At 45.1% G+C, this 13080-nt stretch overlaps 1 protein-coding gene across 2 annotated transcripts in view; it reads right to left on the reverse strand.

Annotated features, from left to right (window-relative positions):
- Positions 1-966: 966 nt before the first annotated feature.
- The window catches only part of LOC102389404 (SLX4 interacting protein), a 91466-nt gene continuing 79352 nt past the window's right edge, over positions 967-13080 (reverse strand). For both annotated transcript variants that reach the window (XM_044928300.2, XM_045162730.1), the window contains exons 6-7: positions 7484-7587; positions 967-6400 (exon numbers count right to left, since the gene is read on the reverse strand). In XM_044928300.2, coding sequence (XP_044784235.1) covers positions 6094-6400; positions 7484-7587 — 411 coding nt within the window. In that variant the 3' untranslated portion in view covers positions 967-6093. The remainder of the gene's footprint in view (positions 6401-7483; positions 7588-13080) is intronic.

Genomic DNA, 13080 nt, shown 5'->3' on the forward strand with positions numbered 1-13080 from the left:
GAGCTTTTAAAACCGCCAATGCCTAGGCCAAATCTCAAGGATTCTGATTTAACTAGAAGCTACCAATGACCCACAAGGTCCTTCCAATGTGTGGCCAGTGTCCATACACTGAACCCATTTTTAACCAGACAAGTTTTAACGCATAGAGTGGTACACTTACCTCGGGGTTCTACGGAGCCAGGTGTGGCACTTACTGTCAAAGGTTATTGGACAGATGAAGAAACCGAGGCCTGGGAGGTTATGTGACTTGTCTCCAAACCACAGGAACCAATTGGTGGCAAAGTACCAGGGTTGGCAGCAGCAGCAGACAGGGAAGAGTGGCTTTCCTGGGCTGGCACTTGGGGCCTGTGACTGAAACACCAAGAAATGGCTTGGGTGCAGTGGCTCTCAGTGTTTCATGCATAACTAGTCAGGTGTATTATCCCAATCTGATATTGAAATGCTTCTAAAAAATTATGCATAGGATCCAAAGGGAAATATATTTGCAAGCAACCAGAGAGGCCTCGAAACCTGTCATAAGAGGCAGCGCAGAGGAGGAGGTGGCCCAGGACTTCACTCAGTGCTGCACTTAGGAAATGGAAAGGAATCCCTTTGGGAAATGTCAAGATTCTCTGGAAAGAAGTCAAGGTCACATACTTTAACCCCTCACTAGAGGAGTCTATCTCAGCTCACAAATGGGAGAAGTGGGAATATAGCTACATTGTAAAGACCACCCCTAGTCTTACATTTAATCACAACATCTGCACAGGGTGTTCCAGGCCTAAATTTTTAGGGCCAATGGTTCAAATGAGGAGCTCCTTTGATTATTTTAACAGTCTTCAAACCATCAGAACTGCTCCAAGGAGGAAGAAGTCTCCAACCGATAAAAGATGATTTTAAATTGTGTGTTCAGAAAAGGGCATTTTGAATGCATATTCCTTAGGATTAATTAATTCACTTGCTTTAAAGAAAAGTGATACACACTAAAACAATTTTATTTTTTATTCATGAAATAGGTTCATTTACAACTACACACTAATTTCATCCCCTAGGAATGCACAACCATTGAAACTATTTTAGTGTGTGTTAATCGCTCAGTTGTGTCCAACTCTTGCAACCCCATGGATGGTAGCCCACCAGACTCCTCTGCCCATGGGATTCTCCAGGCAAGAATACCAGCGTGAGTAGCCATTCCCTTCTCCAGGGGCTCTTCCAGACCCAGGGATTGAACCCAGGTCTCCTGCTTTGCAGGCAGACTCTTTACCACCTGAGCCACCAGGGAAACTATTTTAGTAGCTGAAACCAAACAAGAGAGTAAGGTCAGTGGGAGAAGACACCTCGCCTGGTGATGAAGGCAGCGACTGGCTTTCTGCCTTGACTGAAGAACATCTACTCTGGGGCTCTGCCAAATCCACATCTTTAGGGGACTTCCCTGCTGGTCCAGTGGTTCAGACTCTGCCTTCTGATGTAGCACATGTGGGTTCGACCCCTGGTTGGGGAACTAAGATCCCACATGCTGTAGGGCAACTAAGCCTGAGTGCCACATCTAGGGAAGGCCGTGTGCCACAACCGGAAAAGCTTGTACCCCGCAATGAAGAGCCTGCATGCTGCCATGAAGTGAAGGCCCAGAGCAGCCACAATTGAAAAAAAAAAAAAAAAACAACAAAAAGCCACACCCTTAGTTGCCTGGTCAGGTGCTCTGGGATCAAATGTATGGTTTTCCTCATTTTACTGATTTAATTAACAAGATTTTTAATAAGTAACTGTAATGGCAATCATGCTGCATAACACAACTTACATGATTAAATCCAACCCTGAAACTGAGCAGTTCTTGACAGTTAAAGGCAGTAACTTCATCCACTCAAGTCCCTTCAGTTCAGCTACAAATACATTGACATGTATTTGTTCCGTGTCTTGTTAAGTAAACACAGAAACCAATTGAGAGGGAGTTCTGCAGATTTCTGAGGATCTAATTATACCATAAATTGTAATACCCGTGATCTATATGGTTAGACCTCTGCCCTGAGTGATTATCTGAATTAACTTCACTTTACAACGCTTAATTTATTTGGTACCGAAGAAGACTTTAAACTGTTTAACAGAAATCAGCTTAACTTTGTTTTCCTACTTGTTCCAACATGTTTCAATTGATTTGTATGTCAATAACAAGGTTTGAACTCTCCTGTCCTGACAAACCATGCATGGAGATTTCCTCATGAAAGAAAAGAAGAAATGAAAAGGATTTCTATATGCAAGCCACAGCACAGCATGCTGGAGAGTGGTGCTGGCTCTCAGGAAAGCCAAGGGAGGACCAGTCACCAGAACTGTGTGTCAGACTGCAGTGGGGCCTGCCCAGAATGAATTCGAGGCCATGGGATGGCAGCACCGTGACCCCAGCACTCTCCTGTGATGGTTCCCTTCCCTCCTGTGCGCTGCCCTCTCCCAGCTCGGCCTGAAGTCAAAGGCCACCAACATGCACAATTCAGGTTAAAGTCCAAATAAGACACTGAAAGCAAACAAACTGTGATCCCATTGATGTTTTCAAGATATATCTTGAGAAACATTTTTTAGAGAGAAGCTATGTTCTCCATAAATAAAACTACATAGGGCTTTTGGGACTCGTGCTTTTTATTAAATGAAATACATTTTCCTACTTTCTTCATTTAAAATGAGTGAACAAAAGCTACAACATTTATTCCTCTCTGCCCAAATGTTTGCTCCTTTGCATTTCACAATTTACATGCACGGCTGGATGACAGGTAACCTCCAGAGGCAAAGAAAAGAAAAATGTGGAAGAAAAGTCACACTGACTGTTCTCAGACATTTATGGATATTAAAAAAAAAACAAAAACAAACCAATCTATTAAAAAGTCATTTGGAAGCACATGGAGGTGAATTAGAAGCCATGACATTGAGAAAGTTAGGGAGTTCAAAGTTATAACATTAATCAATAGGATCCATATTTCTTCCAAGCATCAGAGTTACAGGAACTTGAATATACATTTAATTTGGGTTATTAAGTGAGTGGCTGAAGAACTTATTCTTTTTAACCAAGAATACTGACAGAGTCTCAGATTTGTAGATGAATTACTAAGATTATCAAGAATATCAAAACACACCCACTTCCAGCAGTAGAGAACCAAGTCTTCATTTCCCACCTAATAAGCAACAAAAAAACCTGGCAGCCATTTTCCCCTCTGAACTTCCAAATATCCAAAGAATCAAACAACCACTCAAGAAACAAGAGAGCCAGGGGTGTTTCAGACATGTGGAAGGAAAATGCTTAAAGGCGAAATTCCTCAAACACATGCCCCTGTGCAGAAGCAGAAAGTTGGTCCCTTTGCTAATACTGTTAAAACCCATGTACATGAAGGCTGTGAGAAAGACCCTACTGATCTCAGCTGTGCAATGACACAGCTTTTAAACAACTTTTCTGTTTTTAAATTTCGGCCGCACTGGCTTTTCACTGCATTGCACAGGCTTTTCTCTAGCTGCGGCACACTGCCTTCTCTAGTTGCCCCTCAGCATGTGGGATCTTAGTTCCCCGACCAGGGACTGAACCCATGTGCTCTGCATTGGGAGATGGGAAGTCCGAAACTCAGTCATCATTATATCCACAAATACATCAAACTCTAAAGCCAAGAATTTTCTTGAAAGATAATCATTAAACATACAAGTACTGGCTTTAACCATCAGGCCCAGATTAACTAATGAAATAAAAACCTGATAAAAACTTTCTCTGGTGCCTCTAGTTCAATCAGCTCCCCCTAGTTCTGGGGCAGGCAGCAGCTATTGGGATGGCTCTTCCTCATTCCAGACTCTTCCAGGGAGCTCACTGTTTCTTGGCCTATCACCTGGGTTGTAATTTTGTGCCCTCTCTGCTTAAACTACTGCAACAACTGTTTCTGTTTAAGACTCAACAACACACTGTGAGCCCATCTTCAGTGACAAGCACACCCAGAAAACGGGTGACTCTGAGAGAGGGCTCAGGACAGACCATGTTCTATCACCTCCTCAGGAGGGTTCCACCCTGGACAGTCTGCACTTCCTGGAGGAGTGGACTCCGCTCCACTGTGGTTGGTATTCTGCTGGGCTACCTCTTCTACTGTGGAGCCCAGTGAATGGAGGCACCTGGGGGAAGATTAAGAGCTAGGAGGAAGAGGAAGAGACGTCAGTAGGCAGGGCTAAGTTCCTGGTGGGGATGGTGAGGCTGGGGTCCCAGGAAGGGAAGAAGTCTCTAGAAGAGTCTGGAGCATCAAAGAAGAGGGCCTGCATCCGTAGCCAGGCATGGCAAGGAAGACTTAGCTTCAGGACCCAAAATAGCGCCATGAAATTCGGCTGCCTCTTCATGAGTCCTGCCCTACAATCTAAGGAAAGGCAAGTTGGGGATGGACAGAATGAGCTGGGAGAAACCACTAATCTTAAGAATGAACTTACACTGTGTCCATTTCCATATTCTTTTATTTTGTTGGGCTTTTCCTTTTTTTTTTTTGCTAACTCCTACACTTTGGGGAATATCTTGATTTTCCGTGTTACTAGGGAGGAGGTATTACTTCAAAGGACCACCCAATGTTGAGCAGGAAAAAAAGACACATTTGATGGGTGGCCTTTGAATATAGTTTCCTTCCTTATTTCAGAATAAAACTTGGTTAAGAAAATCTACTGTAGTTGTCCATCCAAAATAAGTCATTGCTATGATTCACTACATGACATTTCAGCAAGTCCACTGGAGTCAACAGTGGGTGATCCTGCAAATGGAATGCTCCTGGTGTGAAATCTAAGCTGCCCGTGCAGCCTTCCAAGTGGGGAACTGCAAACTCTGCCCACTGAATTCCTTTTGGGCTTGGATCTGTTCTGAACTTCACCAGAGTCTTAAAGGTGGGGGCAGGGGCAAAGGGTAGGGACATGCCTGAACTACAAGAAAGAACAAGCCTTTCTGACGTCTACCCCTAATGTCAGGCCAAACTACATGTAAATGTCCTGCAACTCAGCGCAGTCACAGCTCCCAGGGTGCTGTGGCCACCATGCTTAAGGACCTGGGAACAGTGCTTCACACTCTGAGCCAGATGCTTCTTAAGTCTGAGGGGGCATGACGGCTGCATGTCCACACACGGGCCCTGCTGATGTGCTGGGGGCCAGGACAGTCAGGCTGCAGGAAATCAATCCCAAGGGGTCTGCAATTAGCCCGGGGGTTGCCAAACTTGAGCAGGTTTCAGAATCATCCAGTTTCTCATTCTGTAGGTCTGGGTGGGGCCCAGGCTCTGCCTTTCTCACACACTTTCAGGTATGACGCTGGGGCCACAAGCAGATGGGGTGACCCATAAGCCTGTTCCTCCACTGCTGCCCGACTCAGGCTGCAGGGCAGGAGGACTGGCCAGCAAAGACAGCATCATGGTCACTGTGTGCTTCATGCAAGGATGTGACGAGGCACACCACTGGTTTCTTCATGTGCTTCCTCTATGGATGCTGTCACCGCCGACAAAGCCAATGGCTCTTTAGCACTCAAGTAAGTTTCTGACGTTCAAGTGTGAACCAGAAAGGAGCAGTGCTGTCAGACAAGCTCCTGGAGGCTACTGATTTGAAAGTTAAGCCCAATGCAGGTACATATCTTCTACTGAAAATAATCATTTGAATTCCTATAAGTCATGGCTTCTAGGCACACTGCTCAGTTGTCCCAGGTCTGGTCACGACATCCTCCACCACGGGGTTGCAATCCTCTTCTGTGAGCAAGTAGCTGCTTCCACCCTTTTCTTTTCTTGGTTGGGCTGCCCTGAGTCAGAGCTAAGCTTTCAGTGTTTGTGGCTGAGTTGTGCCTGCCCTGGCTTATTTTTCGTAAGATGTCTGGAAGAGAGAGTTTTCCAAAACATGCAACTCTTCATTAGATGCAGTTTCTGCCAAATCTTGTTTCAAAAGTAACCCTGGATCTGACAGTTCTCAAGTTGGCAGGACCCTGGCAACTTTGCTTTTCCCACTATTATTTCCCTCAGGGCTAATCAATCACTTCTAAGAGAAACTCTCTTGTGGTGGTCGGAGTCTCCCGCAGGGTTGCGCTTCCTGCATTTCTGCGGTGCTCCAGCCCCTCGAGGACTCTGCTTTGGACCAGGGAATGCTGACTCACAGCCACAGACAAGGCTCCTGCTTAGAAGCCCGGTCTGCAACCGCACCCTGGGATGAGGTTTCTGCTGCTCCTGGCCAGGCCTGATGACCTTTCTCCAGCTTCAGAGCAGGAAGCCCCTGGTGGGTCTCAGATGCCTTCCTGTCATCCTCCGCCTGTCCCATGGCTGGGGGGCTGGATGAGGCTGGCCGCCTTCTCCTCCTCCATGCTCCCTTTGCAGACACCAAGTCACTGGATGCTCCCACACTGGTCCTGTTGCTCCGAGAGCCGCTCATGGCGCTGCTTTTTGTCTCAGTTCTGTTCACACTAAAACAAACAAAGAATTTTTTGATTTGTAAACCTGTGATGGCCAGGTTTCCTTCGGAGTCCCCATGTCATATTTCTTACACTTGAAGCAGGAGGCATGTGTTAACTTCCCTTCTCCTCACCCCACTGGCCAATCTCACAAAAAATCCCAAGTGTCTGTTGATATGCAGACTGGATCAAGCAAGAGCTTTCACAGTTTCTAACACACTGGGACACACTTTACTTATTGATCACTGGGTAACAATGGCATTATAATGGAGTTCATATTTTAAAGGCAGAGAGGCATTCATTTCAGATGTTAAATATCAACATTACCTATATTTGATATATTGATTTTTTCCCCAGAAGCAAATACACAGAGCAAAGTCTCTCTGTGTGTGTGTGTACATACAAGCATGTTCTTTTATGCACACACAAACTTTTCTATAACACACAGAAACTTTCTAAACTTTCCCTTGTCTATAACACACATACAACAGACAATGCAGATTGTACTGTGTGACATTCACTTGGAGGAGCAGGATAGAAGCTGGCCAGGGAGATTTTACAGACCAGAGATTTTGGCATATATTTGTAGACTTGTGAATGGAAAGAAGTTTCTTGAACCACCAAACTCAAAATATTGAGGCTGAAATATTTCTTTAGGTTAAGCTTTCATCTGGAAACCAATACATGTATTCATATTCTTACTACAGCTATCATTCTCCCAAAGATTATCATAATGACATGAGGGTCAGAAGAGGCCCCTGAGGAAAGCAGTGTATGTTTCCCGATTTGTCTGGGGTTGCTTGGAAAGTTGTACAAAACACCATCAACAGGTGCTTTTCATCTTCAAAGTGTTTGTCACTAATTACTCCTTGCAACATACCTGTGAAGCCAGGCCTTGTTTCCCACTGTCCAGAAAGCAAGAGAAAAAGTCTGGAAGGTAGAAAAAGTCCCAACTCTGTGACTTTGGACACGATCAGTGCCAGAGGGGCTTCTGTGATTAGGGTCCATGCACTCTTGCTGAATTCTAGCCCTCGTGTTGTGTCCCCATCTATACAGACAGTTTGGAGAGAACAAGATGAAACCCACAGGACCTACATTTCTTGCAGAACGTTTCTCCTGGGCTCTGCCCCGGAAGGAAGTAGTTGTTCCACACACCCAGTACGATCCCCTGATGCTCCATGGAGAGCTCTTCCCGGCTGCTGCAAAAGACAACAAAGTCAACCAGTAATCTGTTAACTGCACAGGAGAAAAACATTTCCATTCCAAATGCTCCAGTGAACAGATTTAGTTTGGTGAGGATAGGATGAAACTACATAGTGTTAGGTTATTTTAATTTTTTTCAGTCTAGAATGTCTTATGACAAACCTAGACAGTGTATTAAAAAAGACATCACTTTGCTGAAAAAGGTCCGTATAGTCAAAGCTATGGTTATTCTAGTAGTCATGTATGGATCTGAGAGTTGGATTATAAAGAAGGCTGAGCGTTGAAGAAGTGATGCTTTCAAACTGTAAAGCTGGAGAAGACTCTTATGAGTCTCTTGGACTACAAGGAGATCAAACTAGTCAGTCTTAAAGGAAATCAATACTGAATATTCATTAGAAGGACGGATTCCGAAGCTGAAGCTCCAATGCTTTGGCCACCTGACGTGAAGAGCCAACTCATTAGAAAAGACCCTGATGCTGGGAAAGATGGAAGGCAGAAGGAGAAGGGAACAACAGAGGATGAGGTGTTTAGATAGCATCACCGATGCAATGGGCATGAATTTGAGCAAGCTTCGAGAGATGGTGAAGGACAGGGATACCTGTCACGCTGCAGTGCATGGGGTCACAGAGGCGGACCCAATTGTCGACTGAACACCACCACTTCTCTTGGATTCCCAGTACACGTTTCATTCATGAATGTGTGCCACAAACATGCAAGATGGTGACTCCAAGCCATCCGGGAACTCTCGGCCAGAACCAAGAGCTCTGAGGCCCCGGATGTGACGATGCCCGAGCCAGGTGACCACGTGGCTGTGGGCCTGGCCTTTCAGAGAGAACTGGGGGCACAGTGGTCTGTACCCTGATGAACTTCAGAATTCTTACATCTGCTCCATCTATAAAAATAGAGTATGGCCTTTGCAAAACATGTCAAGAGTTCAGCCTTTCAATACTGGTACTTTGAAAACCAGAGTTTGATATTCCTAGTTACTAAAACACTCCCGAGTTATTTCCCGCTTAAACTAACAGCACTAACATGGTTTTAGATAATTCTTAGGTTATCTATCTATCCTTACACACAGAAGCTTCATAAATAAGTAGCTATAAAAAGTACAAATCTCCCAACCATCATCAATATTGACCAATTTCTTTCTTTTGGAAAGTTGTTTCCTTTTGGTTAGCACATAGATAATTCAGACAAGGTGTTAAATTCTTTCAATTTCTAGTATGTTTCTCAGTACCCTTCTCCATGAAATTTCATATTAAAATGTTGCTGCCACAAGGAATGGTATTGGTAAGGTACCAGCAGATCTACACTGGAAGTAAGACCGACACACCAGAGAGCCTAGTAGGCTGCAGCCATTGGAATGATGCCTGCATGTCCCACAGAGCGATGCTACGAACTTCGTCCAATCACTGCCCTGCACCACTGAGCACCAACCTTTTGCTCTCATGAACTCTCCTGAGGTTTAGACCTGGACCAATGTCACTCAGGGTCTAGTTATAACCTAAGTCGGTTTTAAGAGTTAGTGAATAGAATAGAATTGGTTTTATTGGATTATACTGCATTTTGGGGCTTCCCTTATGGCTCAGCTGGTAAAGAATCCAACTGCAATGTGGGACACTTGGGTTTGATCCCTGGGTTAGAAAGATCCCTTGGAGAAGGGAAAGGCTACCCACTCTAGTATTCTGGCCTGGAGAATTCCACAGACTGTATAGTCCATGGGGTCACAAAGAGTCAGACTTACAACTGAGAGACTTTCACTTTCACTGCATTTTAATGCTAGTCCCTTTTCTTTCCCTTAAGACTTCCTGTTGTTCAGTCGCTAAGTCCTGTTCCATTCTTTGCAACCCCAAGGACTGCAGTATGCCAGGCTTCCTTGTCCTTCACTATCTCCTGGAGTTTGCTCAAACTCACGTCCATTGAGTCAGTGATGCCATCCAACCTTCTCATCTTCTGTTGTCCCCTTCTCCTCCTGCCTTCAATCTTTCCCAGGATCAGGATATTCTCAATGAGTTCTTCGTATCAGGTGACCACAGCACTGGAGTTTCAGCTTCAGCATCAGTCCTTCCAATGAATATTCAGGATTGATTTCCTTTAGGACTGACTGGTTGATATCCTTGCTGTCCAAGGGACTCTCAAGAGTCTTCTCCAGCACAATTCAAAGGCATCAATTCTTTGGCACTCAGCCTTCTTTATGGTCCAACCCTCACATTCGTACAAGAATATTAAAAAAATCATAGTTTTGACTATATGGACCTTTATGGGCAGCGTGATGTCTCTGCTTTTTAATACACTGTCTAGGTTTGTTGACCCAAAAGTGTTAGTTTAAAAGTTAAATGAGAGAGAGAGAGAGAGGAAGAGACAGAGAGAGAGATTGAGATTTATGTGTGAAACGCTTCTAAACATGCCCTGTAAGTACAGTAGATTTTCCCCTTACAACCACACCCTGTAAAGTGCTGTATTTTCAGAGCTGCACAATTAACATAAGGAGCATGAGTCAGGCTTTGAACAACTCTGTGGGAACCAGAAAGCCTTTTGCTATTAGGAATGATGTAAATTCCCCAAGGCTGGAAGAAGTCCACAATGGAGGGAGACAGGGTCATAAATAACAACAATGGATACTGCACAGACCACAAAACATAAGGCCGTGATACAGACACTTTTCGCATCTCACACTGGATTTAATCGCTGCCTCTATTTATTTATTTTTTAAGCTTAAAGAGCACTCTGCATTTCCTATGGGAACTTCAAAAACACCTCTAAAAAACAGGACAATGAACTCTCATCCCGAATTCTTCTGACAACAATGGAGGAAAATGTCCTTGAAAGAGAAAAAACAACAAAAACAACAACAGCAAGAGTGACAGAAGGAAATGTCCAGCTCAAAAAGTGCAAAGCCTGTGACTTCATATTTTCAAAAAAAGAAAGAAAAATAAATAAATAAATAAAAAGAAGAAAGAAAAAGGCAAGGCAGGTCTCCTGCTTACAAATTAAAACCACATTTGGCAATTTGTCAATTTGTCGAAGGAGGCATATTTACATTTGTATGAAGACTGGGTGGGCGGGGAAAAAAGAGGTTAGACTCCTTCAGCCCTTGAACTGTCAGAGCTCATTAGAAATCTCTCATTCTCACATCTCCAGGGTTATTCACACCCCTTTGTCACCACACTGCAGCCTCCGGTGCCCTGAACAAGTACTCTAGAGGAAGCAGCTCTCACCTGGGAACAGGATATCCCATGGGACTCATCCTGATTACTAATTGTGTCTCACATCTGGCATCAAAATGCAACTGTAGCTTATCCAGAGGCAAGAATCTTAAGGCTGTGAAGGTGGCAAGTGCCTCCAGGGCTTACCCGGGTGACCCTGCTTCTTTCCAGATTCTATGTGACTAACGACCCTGACACTATCTGCAAAGAAGACAGACAAACACAACATACTCCAAAAGGCTACTGGTAGGCTGTCCCTGGTGGCTCAGAATCTATCTGTAATACAGGAGACCTGGGTTCAATCCCTGGGTTGGGAAGATCACCTGGAGGAAGGCATGACAACCCACTCCAGTGTTCTTGCTTGGAGAATCCCTTGGACAGAGGAGCCTGGCGGGCTTCAGTTCATGGGGTCGAAAGAGTCAGACACGACTGAGCGACCAAGCACAGCACAGCACAGGCTGTCCAAAGCCCAGAGAGAGCACCCCACAGGGACTCAGGATTTAAGAAACAGGTAAACCAAGAGGATTGCTTTGGGCCATCATCAATCACCATGATCCCTCACCACTTGGATGCTAGCTCAGAGTCCAGCTAAGGAATACAATGCTGCAACTATGGCCAGCCCCCTCTCTCAATTATTTATCTTTGGTAGTATGTTGAGGATTGTGGTTTTAAAAATTTTCACCTGTGAAAGTGTTAGTCACTCAGTCATGTCTGACTCTTTGTGACCCATGAACTGTAGCCCACCAGGCTCATCTGTCCATGGAATTTGGGTTGGCTTGTAAAGCTGTCCACATACAGTTTCAGGAAAAAAAACAAACAGCAGTAGGGCAAGGCTACTGGACCCAGAAGTCTAATTAGGGAGACACCCTCCTCAGCAGCTTGAGCAGCCCATGTGGGTGCCTAGAACAAGTGGTCAGGCCTGCCTCCATCCTTGGGGATGCTCTGGAGACCAGAGAGTGTATGCATATGAAGTTGAGGACAGCCAAAGCCACATGCTCCACCACGGGTTCAATGCGAAGGCTGAGCAGGTGAATCTGAGTATGGTGGGGTGGGCATTACCTCCAGTGCTGTCCAGTCCAACCTGGGAGACATATTTTAAATTCTTAAATACAAAAGATGACAAAGAAAGTAGCCACCAGAATGAGGCTGTGTTGCAATGTATCGGGTTGGCCCAAAAGTTCATTCAGGTTTTCCCTGAATGAACTTTTGGGCCAACCCAATAGTTAGAAACACTGGTGGATGTTCAAATTACAGAGCAAGTTTAAATCGTGGACAAATCAAGGATTTACTTACTTGAGTACGACTACTTTTGAATAGGATACTGTTGGATTAATGAGGGATGGGGAGTGAAGCTGGCCTAAAAAGACATTAAAAATACTCACTCTTAATTTACATCCTCCTCCAGGAGGGCACACAGCACAGCTGGGCCTCCCAAAGGCTCTCAGAGACTTCAAAAACAAACAAAAAAAAGATTCCTGAGACCCATCCCTGGAAGTTCTGACTCACAAGATCTGGGGTGGGGCTACGAGAGCTATATTTAGGTTCCCAGGTGACTCAAGGACTGCTGATAAAACATGGAAGTACGATCCTCAGAGCAGAGTGACAGGTACACAGTGTAGAGTTGCTCACCACGGCAGCATCTGGCAGAGGGTGGCCCAGGTGTATCAGGCCTCAAAATAACCTGAGGAGCTTGTTCAAAAACGTGCAGGAGTCTACCCCAGAATCTACTGCATTTTGGGTCTCCAAAGTGGGGTGGGGTGACGGCATGTGAATTTTAGGTAAGTTTCCCAGTGATCCTGATGCCCAGCAGTTACCAAACTCTTGTCCTACAAGGGCGTGAAACTGAAAACTGAGCAGAGTCATCCAGTCGGCACCACTGGACTCGGGGCCAGCCGCTGCGGGAGGTCCTTGAGGACCTAGACCTGGAAAGTACATGGACCCACAGAACATGCTCTTCCTCTCACGGGGTCCCCATTCCAGTGGGGAGGACAGCAAGCAAACAGACAGTGTCAGGCGATGACGGTGTCACGAGGAGAAACGTACCTAGCAGGGGTCACTGGGTGGTCAGAGTAGGCTGTGGTAGGTACGAAGGACAGCTTTTCCCAGAGATCTGCATGGAGGATGGGCCACTTATGAAGAAGAGGGGCAGGGATCAGGGAACAGGGGTGAGGTGCACACATATTGTGTGTAGGTGTGTATGTGTTGATGATGATGGTAAGGCCACTAGAAGATCCCAAGAAAAGTGACTTGGTATTTTCAAAGGATCACCTTTGGTATAATGGA

Source organism: Bubalus bubalis, chromosome 14 (assembly GCF_019923935.1).
Source record: "Bubalus bubalis isolate 160015118507 breed Murrah chromosome 14, NDDB_SH_1, whole genome shotgun sequence".
Classification (NCBI taxonomy): Eukaryota; Metazoa; Chordata; class Mammalia; order Artiodactyla; family Bovidae; genus Bubalus; species Bubalus bubalis.